This window comes from Anastrepha obliqua, chromosome 5, assembly GCF_027943255.1.
Source record: "Anastrepha obliqua isolate idAnaObli1 chromosome 5, idAnaObli1_1.0, whole genome shotgun sequence".
Classification (NCBI taxonomy): domain Eukaryota; kingdom Metazoa; phylum Arthropoda; class Insecta; order Diptera; family Tephritidae; genus Anastrepha; species Anastrepha obliqua.
Genome location: NC_072896.1, coordinates 74,160,536 through 74,178,709, shown reverse-complemented (window position 1 = coordinate 74,178,709; position 18,174 = coordinate 74,160,536). Strand labels below are relative to the sequence as shown.

The following is an 18,174-nucleotide window of genomic DNA, read 5'->3' as shown; positions in this document are numbered from 1 at the left end:
AAACAATATTGATTTCGCCGTTTAGAACTTGCCAACTTTAAGTACAGATTTGAATTCGGCTTATATTTTTAAAGGATTTGCCCTGAAAAGGTTAATGATTAAATTTGAGCAAATAATAGGAATCAAAGATTATTTGAATTCAAATCAACAAACCTTATTAGCCCTTAAAGGGTTAATGATTTAAATTTTCGAAATAATAATAACCAGAGAAATGATTTGAATTCAGTAAATCAACAACCCAAGTGAATACTTTACTTTTCGGCTCATTCTTTTTGAGACCTTACGCGGTCGTTAAAGGGGTAATGGGTGAAATTTTTTAAAAAGTTGAAGTCACTGAAGTAATTAAAGTTTAGAAAATTAAAAAATCGTAATTAATACTTAATATTTTGCCTAATACTTTGCATGGTTTGAAGAGCTGTGAAAGGGTTAATACTTAAAATTTTAAAACTAAATAGAGTTAGTGGAGAGATTTTAGTTTCATACATTAAAAGAGCATAACACACATTTTTTTTGTCGATTATGTTTTGGAGTATTCAGAGCAGTTAAGGGGTTAATGGTTGTAATTTTTGAATTAGAATTAGTATAATAATTTGAGTTCGGCACATAAACAAAAAATTGTAAAGATTTTACATTTTGCATATACTTTTTTAAAGGCTGCACAGTCGTTAATGGGTTAATGATTAAACTTTCTGAAAAAAAGAATGGTTTGAATTCAGCAAATCAACAAAGCTAATAAATGCTTTCAGTTTATCTCATCCTTTTTATGGTTTGAAGAGCTGTTAAAGGGTTAACACTTAATATTTTATACCTCAATAGAGTGACTGAAGAGATTTTAGTTCAAAACATGAAAAGAACTTAATATAGAGTGTATATTTTGTCGATTATGTTTTAAAGCATTCGGAGCATTAAGGGGTTAATGATTAAACTTCTTGAGATAATTAAAATCAGCAAAGTCATTTGAGTTCTGCATATAAACAAAGAGTTGTTAAATAGTTGTCATTTTGTTTTTAAATCCTTTATAGTTTGCGCAGTTGTTAAAGGGTTAATGATTAAAATTTCTGAGACAATTAGAATTAGTGAACTAATTTGGGTCCAGCACATAAAAAATAGTTTTTAAATATTTCACTTTTACGATAATCTCATTCTAAGTTTCCACAGCCGTTGAAGGGTTAATGATTGAAATTTCTGAAATAATTAGAATCCGTGAAATGATTTGAATTCAGGAAATCAGTAAACCTAATAAATACTTAACATTCTGTCAAATCTTTTTTAATACTTTCAAAGTCATTAACGGGTTAAATAATGAAATTTCCCAAATACTTGGAATCAGTAAAGTAATTTGAGTTCTGCATGTTAAAAGAGTTTAGTAAATATTTTATATTTTGTGGATTATGTGTTTGAGTGTTCGAAGCAGTTAAAGGGTTAATGATTGAAATTTCTAAAATAACTAGAATCCGTGAAATGATTTAAATTCAGGAAATCAGTAAACCTAGTAAATACTTAACATTCTGTAAAATCTTTTTTAATATTTTTAAAGTCATTAAAGGGTTAAATAATGAAATTTCCTAAATACTTGGAATCAGTAAAGTAATTTGAGTTCTGCATGTTAAAAGAGTTTAGTAAATATTTCATATTTTGTGGATTATGTGTTTAAGTAATCGAAGCAGTTAAAGGGTTAATGTTTGAAATTTCTAAAATGACTGGAATCAATGAAGCGAAAAAATATAAAACAACTTTGATGAGGTTCCTTTTTTTCATAAATCAGTTATGTCATGGCAAAATGTTTTTGTATGCTTGATAGAATTTAATTTCATATTCTTAAATACTAAAATACTATATTTTGTTGATAATCTTCATATTATATTAGTATAACTTCACAAAGTCTTCGCAATCCAAGTAAAATTGCAAAAAAAGCACATTTCTATCAAATACACATATTCGAATTTCCTTCTGGTCCATTTTGAAATTCCAAATAAATTTTTATATTAAAGCATTTAAGCTCTTAAATAGACTTACCCGTCTCGCTCAATTTCGAAGAGCGTTGCATGTGTTGGCAGAATATCTTGTATTCGCCAGGTGGTGCTTCATTCGGCGCCTTAACGGCATGCATGTGCTTGGTGAAGGCGCCAACAATGGCCGCCATTCGATCGAAGGCCATAATATTGATGTGACCGTTCGGCAAACTGCAAAGTCAGACAACAGAGTATGTAATACGTATGTGACTGGATGTGTGCACACACACACGAACATAAAAGTAAAGTGAATAGTACGAAAAAGAATTGTATATAATGGTAAAGAATGCAAGCGGCGTGTTCAGAATGCCATTTGGAATGTGTGCAAATGCAACACACAAAGTACGGATTTATACTACATACACATATATACTTATACATACATATATCTATATTCATATGTGTAACTTTGGATGTTGGTTTTGTGTTTGTGTTCGTGTTCGTTAGTTCAATAACTTAAAATACTGCATAAAAAAGGGTAAAGCGACTTGATACTCTACAGATAACTTCAGTTCAGTTGAAAGTTTACAATTGCGAAGGAAACGTGACTGTATTTCACCTCACATTTCACCGCTCTTATTTTATCGCTATCTCCCATAGCGCATTTTCGACGTAACTAAAGTATCTAACTCTTGCTTATGTGATCACATATTAGCACCGTACCTGCAGGAAAAATACTAGTTGGGAACTAAAATACTTCCTGTTCACTTTTCAACTCAACCAGTGCACTTTCTACCTCGACCAGTTCGTACTTTATCTCTCTTCCATCTCTTTCTTTGTGCTCACTTGTGGTAGCAATTGATATTTTTAAAACGCGTTGCTCTACGAAATGCCAATTGTCCGGCAATGTATCAGCAAAATACCAGTTCATACTAGCAAAAAAAATTCTAGTTCAAAATGTTTCCAAATAACCAGTTTTAGACCAGTTAAAGTATACGAAAAATAAAAAAAAAACCATTTCACTCCAAAGTTTTAAAAGAATCTCTTTCATATAGGAAGTGTGTGCAGAGTTTCATAAAACTAAAGCTTTTTCATAAAACGAAATGAAACTTCTTTCAGTTTTTCAGGCAACTTCTTCTTCTTAATTGGCGCGATAACCGCTTACGCGATTTTGGCCGAGATTAACAAAGCGCGCCAGTCGTTTCTTTCTCGTGCTAACCGGCGCCAATTGGACACACCAAGTGAAGCCAAGTCCTTATCCACCTGATCTTTCCAACGCAGAGGAGGCCTTCCTCTTCCTCTGCTACCACCAGCTGGTACCGCATCGAATACTTTCAAAGCCGGAGCGTTTGTATCCATTCGGACGACATGACCCAGCCAACGAAGCCGCTGGATCTTTATTCGCTGCGCTATGTCTATGTCGTCGTAAAGCTCATACAGCTCATCGTTCCATCGTCTGCGATATTCGCCGTTGCCAACGTGCAAAGGTCCAAAAATCTTACGCAGAATCTTTCTCTCGAACACTCCAAGCGTCGCTTCATCGGATGTTGTCATCGTCCAAGCTTCTGCGCCATACGTTAGGACGGGCATGATGAGAGTCTTGTAGAGTGTTAGTTTTGTTCGTCGAGAGAGGACTTTACTGCTCAATTGCCTACTTAGTCCAAAGTAGCACTTGTTGGCAAGAGAGATTCTACGTTGGATTTCAAGGCTGACATTGTTATCGGTGTTAATGCTGGTTCCTAAATACACGAAGTCTTTTACAACCTCAAAATTATAACTGTCAACAGTGACGTGGGTGCCGATACGCGAGTGCGCCGACTGTTTGTTTGAAGACAGGAGGTACTTCGTTTTGTCCTCGTTCACCACCAAACCCATTCGCTTTGCCTCTTTATCCAGTTTGGAGAAGGCAGAACTAACAGCGCGGTTGTTAAGGCCGATGATGTCAATATCATCGGCATACGCCAGCAATTGTACGCTCTTATAAAATATTGTGCCTGAGCGATTAAGTTCTGCGGCTCGTACGATGCTCTCCAACATCAGGTTAAAGAAGTCACACGACCGCGAGTCACCCTGTCTGAAACCTCGTTTGGTATCAAACGGCTCGGAGAGGTCCTTCCCAATTCTGACGGCGCTGCTGGTGTTGAGCAACGTCATCTTACATAGCCGTATTAGTTTTGCGGGGATACCAAATTCAGACATAGCGGCATACAGGTAACTCCTTTCCGTACTGTCGAATGCAGCTTTGAAGTCGACGAAAAGATGGTGTGTGTCGATTCTCCTTTCATGGGTCTTTTCCAAGATTTGGCGTATTGTGAATATTTGGTCGATGGTAGACTTTCCAGGTCTGAAGCCACACTGATAAGGTCCAATCAGTTGGTTGACGGTGGGCTTCAGCCTTCAGCGGTAATTGGCACAAATTGCAGGATCGCCCTTCTTATGGATTGGGCAGAGCACACTTAAATTCCAATCGGCAGGCATGCTTTCATCCGACCATATTCTGCATAGGAGCTGATGCATGCACCTTACCAGCTCCTCGCCGCCATGTTTGAATAGCTCAGCCGGCAGTCCGTCGGCGCCCGCGGCTTTGTTGTTCTTTAGCCGTGATATTGCTATTCTCACCTCGTCATGGTCGGGTAACGGAACGACAATTCCGTCGTCAACGATTGGGGTATCGGGATCTTCACATTCTCTATGACATGCGCAGCTGTCACCGTTTAACAGGTTCGAGAAGTGTTCCCTCCATAATTTAAGATTGCTCTGTACGTCAGTCACCAGATCGCCGTCTTTGTTCTTACAGGACAACGCCCCGGTCTTAAAACCTTCTGTAAGCCGCCGAACTTTCTGGTAAAATTTTCGGGCGTTGTTCCTATTGGCCAGCATCTCAAGCTCCTCGCACTCACGTATTTCGGCCTCTCGTTTCTTCTGTCGGATAATACGCCTCTCTTCCTTTTTTAGCTCTCTGTAGCGATCCCACATGGCTCGCGTTGCGCCCGATCGCAGCGTGGCTCTATAGGCGGCATCTTTTCTTTCGGCGGCAGCATGACATTCCTCGTCGTACCAATTGTTTTTTCGGGCTCGCCGGAATCCGATTTCTTCTTCGGCGGCGGTACGTAGGGAACGAGAAATGTTGCTCCATTGCTCGCGCATGCCGGTGTGTTGGGCAGTGCTCTCCGAGAGCAGGAGTGAGAGTCGAGTGGCGAATCTTCTGGCGGTCTGTTGTGATTGCAGCTTTTCGATGTCGAACATTCTTTGCGTAGGTAGATGTACGTTTTTTGCTGCACAGAGGCGTGTGCGCAGTTTGGCTGCAACAAGGTAATGATCCGAGTCGATGTTGGGTCCTCGGATCGTACGTACATCTAATACACTAGAAGCGTGTCTTCCATCTATCACAACATGATCGATCTGGTTTCGCGTTTTTCGATCTGGAGACAGCCAGGTAGCTTGGTGAATCTTCTTATGCTGGAATCTGGTGCTACAGACTACCATGTTTCGGGCCCCGGCGAAGTCGATCAGCCTCTGTCCGTTACCGGATGTTTCGTTGTGCAGGCTGAATTTTCCGACTGTAGGACCAAAAATTCCCTCCTTGCCCACCCTGGCGTTGAAGTCGCCAAGCACGATTTTTATGTCGTGGCGGGGGCAGCGCTCATAGGAACGTTCCAAGCGCTCATAGAAAGAATCCTTGGTCGCATCGTCCTTCTCTTCCGTCGGGGCGTGGGCGCAAATTAGCGAGATGTTAAAAAATCGCGCTTTGATGCGGATTGTTGCGAGACGCTCGTCCACCGGAGTGAACGACAGTACTTGGCGACGAAGTCTCTCTCCCACAACAAATCCGACACCGAATTTGCGCTCCTTTACATGGCAGCTGTAGTAGACGTCGCAAGGTCCCATGGTTTTCTTTCCTTGCCCCGTCCATCGCATCTCTTGGATGGCAGTGATGTCAGCCTTTACTCTCACGAGGACATCAACCAGCCGGGCAGAGGCACCTTCCCCATTAAGGGACCGGACATTCCAGGTGCATGCCCTCAAATCGTATTCCTTATTTCGTTTGCAGGGGTCGTCATCAGTGTTGGAAGTTCTCATCCGAGGCTTTGTTGCTGTTTTCATTGGGGGGGCTTTTTAAGTGGCGGGTCCCAAACCCAGCGCACAACCAGCTATGCTGGGATGCTTCGCCTTCTCACTTTAGCTCACTCCCGGACGGGTGTTCGGAAGCTAACCAGAGGATACGTGGGCTAATCCCGGACGTTGTGAGCTGCTTGAACCATATGTAGAAGAATCGTCCTGGCCACTCCCAAGTGAATGGCGATCAGTAACTTTCCCCACTTGCGTGGACTTCTACACATGGAACCATCCTCCAACTGGTTAAACGTTAAAAATGGGTTCAAACTTACAACAAAAATGAAAACAAATTTTTTAACAAAATTAAAAAAGAAATTAAATTTAAGGTACCCACCTTAGCAGCATAAATAAAATTGATGCTAGTTAAATTTTGGATTTATATTTTATAGATTCGTCTGCAGCGAATATTTTTCTGCGAAAAGGTAGACAATAAAATGGCTTCGAGTGTTGAGTAACAAAAATAGTGAATATTACTTCCAATGCTACTAATTTTGCTTATGCGATTTGTTTAGGAGCAGGTATCGAGTGTGACCACATTTACACGCATTCATTTCACTTAAATTATATCCAAACACATTTTTTGCATATGAAGCCTTAAGACTCCCACTCCCCTTTACAAACATAGTTTTAAAAAGAAATGTTTTCTGGGCTAAGGTTCTAAAGCAAATAGGATTGGCCTACAATTTGATATGGGATGAAACGGTGTTAGATAAAAGAAAGTTGACAGAAAAAAGTGAGGCATTTCTAAATTATACTCATATTACCACTACTAACAGGCAAAAAATGTGGAACAGAGCCACAATACGGACAGAATATGCAGATATCTGAACCATAGTGTTGGTCAAAGTTATTTCAGGGATGATAAAATTTAATGGATTTTTAAATCCAGAAGTAATTGGATTATGCATAATGGCCTTTACAATAAAAACTACCTTTTGTGTAACTTAAATAAGATGGAAACAATTCTACATTTTCTTGGACGACGCGCAGTATTAAAACAATACTGCTGTACTTTCTTTGGAAAGTCGATCTGAGTTATTCCAAAATAGTTCATGTTTTAAGTGGTGTAACTAATTTTCAATGAAAATAAATGACTACATTTTAAAACTGATGCTTAAAGCACAGACAATTTATTATAGATGAATGATTTTGTAAAAATATATCTATATATATTTTTCCGGCAGACGACTTCTAAAGTAATTGCCGCATGTTCATTTAAATGAAGTAAAAAATATTGCAACTAGGTTTGTAAGTTTTTTTGTGAAAAATAAGTGCATCTATCTATCCCTATATCTAGTTGATATTACTATCTCCTAACGTACACCCCTCCTAAGCGAATATCTTCTAGTCTTCAGTACGTACCACAAATCCTTGAGCATTTTTTAAAATCTTGTTCTCTTGAGCGAGCAACCCTCCTATAACACATTATTAACTTTTTGCATTTTCTCATAAGCGGACAAATTTTTCAGCCCCTGGGGTGTCCGAATAAGAGAGAGTACACTGTATATAAGTCTATGTGATAATGGGTTTTTCAGTAAGAGCGCTTCAACTTTTGAACTTTTTTGAATAAAACACAAACGGTTTGACTTTTTTAACTAATTTTTTTTTATTATCGAGTTTGAACATATACATTTAAGTATGAAACTCGATTTCGTTTGCATGACCACCGCGTGCACGTTTTACGAAGTCCAATCGTTGAACCCAATTTTCGACCACTCTTTTGCATAAATCGGCCGAAATTCCAGCAATTTCGCGTTCAATATTGGCTCTGAGCTCACAAATCGTCGCCGACTTGTTACTGTAGACCAATGACTTCACATAACCCCAAAACGGGGCGGCTTGTTAAATGGACCATAAAATGGCCGTAATGCTCTTAAAGTAGCAGCAACAGAACGATTATTTTCATAAAAAATTTGCAGGATTTACAATCGTTGCTCAAGTGTGTAGCGTTCCATGATGAAATGTATACTAATGAAGTTTACAAATGACAAGCGAAAAATAAAAAATATTGCGTCGTTCGCCCTCCCTATCGGAAAAAAGTTGAAGCGCACCTATTGAATAAGTCTATTACATCATTTTTTGACGTTTAAAAGCTTTAACTGAGCTAGTGTAATAACATAAATCCGTTCCTCTACTCTTAGTATCATGGGATGCGGGGCTACATACGAGAATAAAGCGAATAAATTTCATGTAAATATTAATTATTTCTTGCTTTTATTCGATGGGATTGAAAAGAGGGGTTTTCCTAGGATTACATCTCCAATAACCAGTTTGGTTTCATGGTTGGCAGGCCACATAATCTTGCTTTATTAAAAGAAATTTTGCATATCTGTTTTCAATGATATGCGCCAAGTTGATACAGTTTACTTTTCTGAGGTTTTTCACAACTTCAACTACTCTGTTTCAATATCCAAATTTTATATGTAGTTTTAGACATCAGTCCTGCTCTTTGTAAATGGGTAAAGTCGTACTTTTCTTGCCGCAAGTGTGTAGTTGTTAATAATGGTTCTTTTCATTATTTCGCTGCCTTTTCTGGAGGCTGTCAGAGTCGTTCGGAGTCAATTACTCTTCATCATCTGTAGGTACTAATGATATATCAGAGTGGTTTAAATTTTCGAAATTTCTTTTATGTACAAAATTTTTAAATTAATTTTAAGTCTTTCCGACTCGTGTAAGTACCAGTCAGGTCTCAATAATGCCGGGGCAAGGTGTGATAAGAATCGCCTTCACTCAAATTTTAAGAAATATTTTCAAATAACGTTTTCTAAGTCTAAGCAGTTACAAGGGGGGTTCAAAAAGAATCGTGTTAGAAATAAAGACACCATTTTTACAAAAAAAGAAAAAAATTTTTAAACATAGTCCGCTTTTAGAAAGATACACTTTTTCTTCTAAAAATAGGATTTGTCGAACTCCCCAAAATATGCCTCTATTGCGGCAATGACTTTCTCGTTTGAACTAATTTTTTTTCCGCGAGCCATTTCTTCACGTTAGGGAACAAGAAAAAGACGCAGGGAGCCAGATCGGGTGAGTGCGGGAGGTGCGTCACCAATTCATAACGCAATTTATACAGTTTGGCAGCGACAACTCTGGATGAATGTGATGGTGCGTATAGTACCGTTCTTCCTTTTCTAAAATGACGCCATTCGCATAGCAAAAAATCGTCGCCATGACCTTTATGGCCAATGGGACTGTCTTCGCTTTTTTTGGAGCAGCTTCACCGGGAGAAATCCATTGTTTTGATTGTTGCTTAATTTTTGGTGTGTAATGAGAATCCAGGTTTCATAAACAGTGACATCCGCTTGTTGTCCACCGTGAGCAATCGCGGCACCCATCGGGACGACAATATTTTCATCGCCAACCTATCATATAAAATATTAATTGCCGTTCCGGTCGATACACCTATGGCCTCTGTTACTTCGCGCACTTTCGCTCGTCGATCAGCGAAAATCAATCACGACTGCGGGCGTCCTGGTCGCTCCTCGTCAAAAACCGATATTCGCTCACTTCTAAATTCGTTGAACCAATGCCCAACTGCGGTCATAGAAGGTGAAGCGTCCCCATAGACAGTATCCAACTTTGCTTTTTATCCCCTAGCATTTTTTCCAAACCAAAAACAAAAAGCACATTACCGAACAATACTGCTCCATTTCCATCTTAGTGAAAATTACGAAACCCCTCTTACTCGAATAGCTGCCAAATCCGAACTAACCTATCGATCAGTCTGAAATTTGTTTTGCTGTCGTTGATAAATGACAGCACACGATGCTGACACTAAATGCTCTCAAGAACGCCCTCTGTCATCAAACACGGGCTCTTATTGAACCACCCTCGTATTTGCTACCTGATATATAGTTACTTAAAGAAACGCGTCTCATCATTATAAATGAAGTTACGTATCTGGCTTTAATTTGTGTTGCAAAATTCCTATTTCTGAGTCATTTAAATCGTGTAATTTCTAAGTCATACTCTGCTCTTGCCTTTTTTCGGCACTTTGGTTCAGACTTTACTCACCCATACTCGTGAAAGTTAAAATTTACCTCACTTGTGCGACCTAAGTTGGAATATGCTGTCTTTATGTGGAGGCCGCAACTCTTTCGCCATGTTAATAGGCTTAAATGAACTTACCATAATTATCTTGGTTTCGCTCTCAGATCGTTTAACTTTGTTGATCTGGTTCCTTCGTGTTATGCAAGACGAGTCTTAATAAATTTGAAGTCTTTACAAAATAGAAAGAGTATTCGTTCATTCTGCTTTTTTTTAAACAATCAGTGGTGTAATTGACTGTTCTCTTCCCTTAGAGCGCATGTATTTTTACAGGTACATTCTACGGAAAAACCTGCGAATTAATGATTTTTTCCTTCCGGAGGGCGTTAAAAATGTTTATTCCTCTTTTGCTGCGTTACATAGAACATTGAAGAAATTTAGTAAAATTTGAATTTATTTGGCTTTTGATATTTCGTCCTCTAAGGAAACTTTCAAGTTCTCTCTAAATGAATTTTATTGATAAGTATCAACTTTTTTCATTAAGTTTGTTTTATTGTAGTCTGTAATAATTTATATACATATTTCTAAATATTACTAATAAATCAAAGAGAAAAATGTACTCATGAGTATCTTCTAATCAGCGAGATGAATTGGAGAGACTATAAACGAGTCTTATACATTCTTGTCTAAAAAATTCACCTAAATTGTAGTCCAATTCATAATGTTGCTACCTGTATTACTCAAGTCAGTGAGGGACTAGTATCATTTCTTCTACTAAACACCCGCATCTGAACCAAAAAATTACTACACCAGTGTGACTTTTACCTGCAGGGGTTTTGCCTTGTCCGCATATGTGTGTGCACCTCCAATTTATGCGTCGGTATTTCATTGTCTACATCGGTATTTGTTATATGAGCCTTTGATTGGATTGACATTGGAATTTTTTTATAAGCGAACGCGCACAAAATACCTTTTCCACTGACTGGACGTAGTTGAAACTTTTCAAATATTACACAACAACACTTCTGGAATTTTATAGTTGTTGTTTAAGTAGAGATGAGTGACCAACTAAGTGTGATAAGTAAGAAATAATGTTATTTTAACTCTAGGGACCAGTTCGGGGCTGTGTGAGACCATTGTTGTTCGAACAAGTTAACTTAGTTTTTTGAGAAAAAGTAATAAACTTCAATTGGAAATATAAGCTACTAGTTATTGTCCTTGCCTCCGCACGTGAGGTGTTTTTCATTTAACATAGCAAAGCAGAACCGGAGCTAACAAATTTCCTACTTAACAAAGATTTTTCCTACATGCGAATCCATTGAATTCTTCTTTAGTATTCGCTGACTTATTAGCAACTATTTCCTTCCTGAGCCCAATACTGCGTCGATTAAGTGAAACATTTTATATTTTATTTTAATGTTAGTGCGTAATTAATCATATTTCATATTTACCTAGTTAGTCAAATGAGCAATAGATTTTTACCAAATACTGAGCAAGTATGCTCAATACTGAGGCAGCAGGTTTTGTAAGTTATTGGTTGAGGTCAAAATTAGAAGACTTCACTTGAAAGACTTTGTTTTGCTCATTTTCACATTTAAAATGCAATAATAATAATTATTTTTTTTTTTAAATATCGTATATATGATAACTTATGTCTGTTGTATGGAGTAGAACCAGCAGTTCCTGCTACGGTGTTAACCCAGGTCTCACCCATGCAGACACCTGATTTAGCCTGAGCCTCCTCCCAGGCATGTCAGGATGCATTTCCTTAATTACGCGGACGAGATCCAGGACAAAACAGATCGACAGCTACTGGAACGGACAGTGCACAAACAGACAATCACCGACATTCATTGGGAGACCCTTACCACTTTCTTTAGCTTCCGACCGCCGAATGCCGTCATCGGAGTCTAACTACCACCCATCGCAGAGGAAGAGCTCCAACTTCCCCGAGAGTCACGCGTAACCTTGGCACAACTACGTTTTGGATACTGTAGCAGGTTAAACTCCGACCCCAACATACTACACATATGTCCGGCATGTGAAGGCGCCTCGCACGACATTAACCACCTTTTCACATGCCCTTTAAAACCGACTCATATAACACCCCACCTCTCCACCCTGTCGAAACAGCTAGTCTCCCGGGCCTACCGTTAGATGAGCTAGCCGAAGACGACCGGAGATTACACTACACTGACAGGGAAAAGTAACTGCTACAACAACAACACACGCTTATATTCATTTTGTTTTTTCCTTGTTAACTCCTCTCGGGAGCATAGGGTCTCGACAAGACTCAGTCTTGCTTTGGTTTCGTTAATCTATTTTGATTTCACCAACCCTGATTAACCTGCCGCTACCAGTCCTTATTACTGCTTGGAGAGCCATTTATGTTTCACATTTTGCTGGCGTTCGTATATATACCTTTAGTATATATTTTTTTCTAAATAACTAAATTTAAAATTTCAAGGCTTTTCCAGGATAAAATTTTCAAAGACATTATATCGGAAAGTAAAATATTGGCGGAAAGTAAAAAGAAAAAGATTTTTTAAAGCTGGATATGTCCTCTTTCGTTTGATGTCCTTATTAATTGTCATAGAATGAGTGTATGTATAGACAAGTGTCTCTCGAGTTATACGTTTAATTGGTTCCATATAACTCGAAACCGTGGAAGTGTGAACTCAGATTTAGGCAACATTTTTAATGGAAGGAAAAATAGGAGGTAGCAAAAGAATTCTGCAGATAGCGTAATTATATTTATAAATATATAGCAACTAGTTATTATTTTGTTTTTTCCGCCAGGAGGTCTCTGGTCTACCACAGCTTCTTATGTCTTATGGATTCCAAGAAAGCACAATTCTGAGACTTCGTCGGCGTCTTTGCGTGGTGTATTTGGCCTATCCAACCAAACCGGCGGCGATTGATGATTAGCTCGATAGGAAATTCATTGGTTGATTCCAATAGGTCCGTATTAGAAATGATGTACGGCCATCGGATCTTTCAGATTTTGCGCAGGCAGGATTTAACAGAAATTTGTAGTTTTGTGGTCAGCACAGATGTTAGTGCTAAAAACACGCAAACATATAGCGGCACGGACTTTATATTGGAACTGAAGATCCGCAGCTTGGTCTTGATTATTTAGGTGTTTGAGGACTATACGTTGTTTAATTATGGAAGAGCACCACGGGCTTTATTTACTCGAGTTGCAATGACTTTGGACGTTATGCCTATTGGTGTTAGAATGAGTATGAGTATCTATAAATTTTTGTTTATATTTCGTGCTTTGATATTTTAAAGTCCTTTAAATATTAAATTGATGAGAAAATAAACAACTTAGCATGCGTCATTACTATATAGGATATATAGTTTCACGTGCATACAATTTTTTTTATATTAATAATTTGATTTTCGTTGCAGCAAACATTTTCAAAATTCTAACGCACGGGAACTGTACGCACTGGGAAGCAAATTATTTAAGCCTTCTTTGTGGCTTAACTTGGCTGTTTTAATACAGGGTAGGCAATTTAAAGCGGGCCCATTTGTTTCTGAAAAAAAACATTGAAAAAAACATTTTTTTTTGTGTTGATATGAAAAATCATTTATTTTGATTCAAGGAGATTTGTTCCAGCTAGTTTTTGAAAATGATATCCTTCAAATGTTTGCCTCTGGCCTTGATGGCCAAATGTGTCCTTTTTTCGGCGTTTTCCATCGTTTTGGCCAATATTTCGGCCGGTATGGCGGCGATTTCGCGTCGGATATTGTTTTTAAGTTGAGTTAGAGTCCTTGGCTTGTTGATGTATACCTTGGATTTCAGATAACCCCACAAATAAAAGTCCGGTGGCGTCAAATCTGGTGATCTCGGTGGCCACGGAAAATCACCATTTTTCGAAATCAACCTTCCAGGGAACAATGGCTTCAAAAAATCGATTATAGCGCGTGAAGTGTGGCATGTAGCCCCGTCCTGTTGGAACCAGTAGCCTTCCATGTCATTTTCTTCGATGATTGGCATAACAAAATCGCGTATCATGGCACGATAACGCTCTCCATTGATGGTGACAGAGGCTCCATTTTCATTTTCGAAAAAGAACGGTCCGATGACCATTCCCGCACAAACACCGCACCACACAGTCACTTTTTGATCGAAGAGAGGCTGTTCTTCAACTAATTGAGGATTTTCGGCAGCGTAGAAGCGACAATTTTGCTTGTTTACGCCTCCATTCAACTGAAAATGAGCCTCGTCTGACATGATGATTTTTTGCCAAAAGTCGGGTTCATTTCGAACGGTTTCGACGGCCCATTTGGCATAATCAAGCCGTTTCGGGTAATCAGCCGGGTTTAATTTTTGTGCCATTTGAATTTTGTACGGAAACATTTTCAAATCGATGCGAATTATGCGCCTGAGTGTTGTCCTGGTGATGCCTAATTCCTGAGAACGACGATAACTCGATGTTCGCGGAGCCTCCTCAACACTGGCTCGTACAGCCTCGATATTTTCAGCAGAACGTCGTGTACGTTGTCTGGATGCGTGGCTGGTATTGCTGAGACTACCGTGGTTAATAAATTTTGCGTATAAACGCTGTAAAGTGCTTTTGGATGGCGCACTTTTAACTTTATTTTTTTTTTTAAACGCACGTTGAGTTTTCACAATTGAGAAGTTATTTTGGATGTAAAGCTGAATTATTTCAGCGCGTTCTTTTGGAGTGTACTGCTCCATGGTAAAAATTGTCTTGGACTGACGCTTCCAACGCGCTATGTCATTAGTCGATCTGACGTTCCTGTCAAAAGTTATAGGGTTGCCAGATGGGCCCGCTTTAAATGGCCTACCCTGTAACATTGAATTGGGATTACTGCGAATGCGGCTGTATGATCTTTGACTTGAAGTGCAAGCGATCGTGATTTTAAAATTGCTAGTCTCAGGAAGAAAGCATGTAAATATGACTACACTCGATATCTGTTTCTAAATAAAACAAATTTTCTCTTAAACATTTTCTTAATGAATTATAGATGTAATTTGTGAACATTCTCAAACATACAGTACTCCCATACCTGCGCCGCATAACTTTGGACAGCTCGACAGACTGATTGACATATTTTCCATTTCACACCTAATCTTATTTCCTGCTTTGCAAAAAAGTTATTCGATGAGAAGCTTAAACTTGACATAGCGGCGTTATTCCTTTTTTCGTGATGTCTCCGGAAAACCACTTCAGGTAGCAGTACTTGTCTGTTATAATAATATTCTCTCGTTTATATTACAATACCATTTTTCTTTTTTCAATAGAAAAAAAAAATATTGCAAATTCGCCAGGCTAACATCTAAGTTCCATTTTTCACCTAAATCTCTATAATTTATAATTTTTAGTGTATTTTAGTGCATTTGTTTCATACGCCAAAATTATCGTGTCATCGGAGTAGCAGTCTTATATTTAGATCGCCAACTTTTAAACCACCCCCAAAATCATCATGCAAGCCATTTATATGTAGCGCATAAAAGTAAAGGCGACATCAGCAAGCATGGGTGGCGCTTTACTCCAGATGATGTTTCAAAATCATCTGAATAATCTTCATCTGCCCAAATTAAGGATCTTGCCTTTAGAATGAAGTTAATAAATTTGGAAGATATTCCCATACCAGGTAGTTTGTAAATGAGCAGTTTGGTGCTCAATTTATATTCCGAATATTAATCCAATGCAGCCATACACATGCATATGAAAGAGAAAGAAAACCTTACTCCGCTTTATAAAGTAAAAGTAGAAAAATCACTTACTGTTCCTAGTTAATTGGCGCTTCTTAGTAGAAGGAAGTAGCGACTGGCACGATTTGTTGAGCCAAAAGCACTTACGCGGTTACTGTGCCCATAAAAAAGAAGGAGAAGATGAAGAGAAATATTATACAATTTATCGTAGAGTCTAACGCCACAATTCCTTTTTATTTGGTATTACTCATGCTAATAACCAGAATCTTCAGAATAGTTCGAGGATACTCGTTGTGGTTTGAAATGCCAGTCACTCAAATAACAGAATTACAAATTGGGCTTTTCTAAGTGGTCATTTCGCAGTCACATTTGCACATATGTATGCCCTCGCGCACTCACGCATTCACGATATAATATTGTAACGGGTGTTTTTTTAGCTGCATGAGGACCACCGATATTGGTAACTATAGTTTACCAGCTGAGAATGGCAAAATGTGTTGTTTCTGTTCAATAAGGTTTTTGAGTGGCCGCCGTAGTGAAAGGAGTTGGTGCGTGACTACCATTCGAAATTCGGAGTGCGTTGGTTCGAAACTCTGTGAAACACCGAAATGAAGAAAGAGTTTTTTCTAATAGCGGTTGCCCCTCGGCAAGCAATGGTAAGTCTTTTCATAAAAAAATATCTGCCGTTCGGCATCGGAATAAAAATGAAAGTGAAACAACATCAAGACGCACACCACAAGTAGAAGGAGGAGCTAGGCCAAACAAGATTTGGCAAATCATTATGAACTGACGTTGTGTAACTCGTAGCCACGACGGACATATGTCGGATATTATATGTGAAAAATAAGTGCCATGAATTTATCTACCAGATTATAATAAACAAATTCATCCCAACAACATTTATGTGTTGTATTTGCATTTTAAGTTCTCAGGCTCTTAAAAAACACCCGATATATCATATACCTGGCTACTTACTCAGGCAATTGCCATTCTCTCTTCTTCAGCTCCATTGGTGCATAAGAGCTTTCTAACTGATTTGTAAACCAACTAATCTAGCTTGTTTCGATACGCGCACTCTGTTATCTTTACGATAGTCTGGAAAAGCTGTACATATTGGAGTGTGTATGTATATACACAAATACACACTTACTCCTTTACACTTGTCACCGAGTAGCAATTCCTAAGTAGCGACTTAACTGAGTATTCCTTCTAAGTGGCCACTCCATATTGTTATATTGTGGCCATTTGAGTGTTTCGCAGAAGCACGCACACATTCATACATATGCGATACATAGAAAAGCTTACTATTGTAGAATACAAATCTGTTATGTGAAGTGCAAAAGTGCCCTAGAGTTGGAGCTACTTACGAGTCGTTACTTACGAACTAAACTTGAGCGTATGCTTGTACATCTGCTAAAATACACACACATACACACATATCTACTACTACGTGCATTTGCACTTTGGCAAGACTTGATATGTCATAAAAAATAAGATAACAAGTGCTGTGTACTGTACACCAGTGGTCATTGCGCATGTGCACGTGACTTTGTTACCGAAGCAAAGGCGAAGGCTTTGAAGCAGGCTTTTGTGCCTTGTGGATGACCGCGACGCAGTTTCGTTCAGTAATGATGGAAGTGAGAAAAGAGTTCCCTAATTTGCAGCCAAACAAAAAAACAACAAAAAAAAAAAAAACACGCAAGAACTAGATCACAGGAGAAACCTAAATGCGATGATAAGAAGTGAATTTTTAAAGTTATATTTACGCCTGCAAAAGAAATCAACGCGTAATGCTTATATTATTTTTAATTTTATATCTTATCCATTTTTGAATAATTTTACAAAACTCTTTTAGTTTTTCGGACTTTTGCCTATTGGGTAGGAACTCAGTTACTACCATTCAAAAATTCTTGAGTACGCAGTAACATGGTTCATAAAATTTCTGTAGGTTTTAACCAGTTAAGAAATCGCCTGGAATTTTAATAATTTGTTTCTGATGGCTTTTAGCGCTTTATTCCATAAATAAGGTGGCGAAAAATTAATAATGCAATTTTGCTTTTGATTAACTTTTTTACCAAATACAAAACAACAACAAAAAACACTTCACGCGTTCCGTTGCTTGTATGATTGTATACCGCAGCTGTCTAATTTACTAGTGTCAAATATTGGGTAGTCGAAAAAGTCTTTTCGTATTTTGTCAATAAATGTCGTTAGAGTCATCTATCTCCAGTGCTACCAATCACATTGTGTCATATCATATGGTGTTAGAAAGGTGACATTTTAGGCTTCATTTAACCAGAAAAAAATTAGATTCGGAGAAGTTGAAAAAAAGTTATAGTTGTTCAAAAATGAGTGAAAATAATGAAGAAATTCGCTATATTTTGAAATTTTTGTATAAAAAAGGGAAGAAGCCACGCAAGCCGCCAATGA

The 18,174-nt window shown here is 38.3% G+C and overlaps 1 protein-coding gene across 1 annotated transcript in view; it reads right to left on the bottom strand.

Moving 5' to 3' along the window:
* Window positions 1-2,002: 2,002 nt before the first annotated feature.
* Window positions 2,003-18,174, bottom strand: part of LOC129248830 (uncharacterized) — a 243,814-nt gene continuing 227,642 nt past the window's right edge. Inside the window, exon 11 of the mRNA XM_054888441.1 lies at window positions 2,003-2,183. Coding sequence (XP_054744416.1) covers window positions 2,003-2,183 — 181 coding nt within the window. The remainder of the gene's footprint in view (window positions 2,184-18,174) is intronic.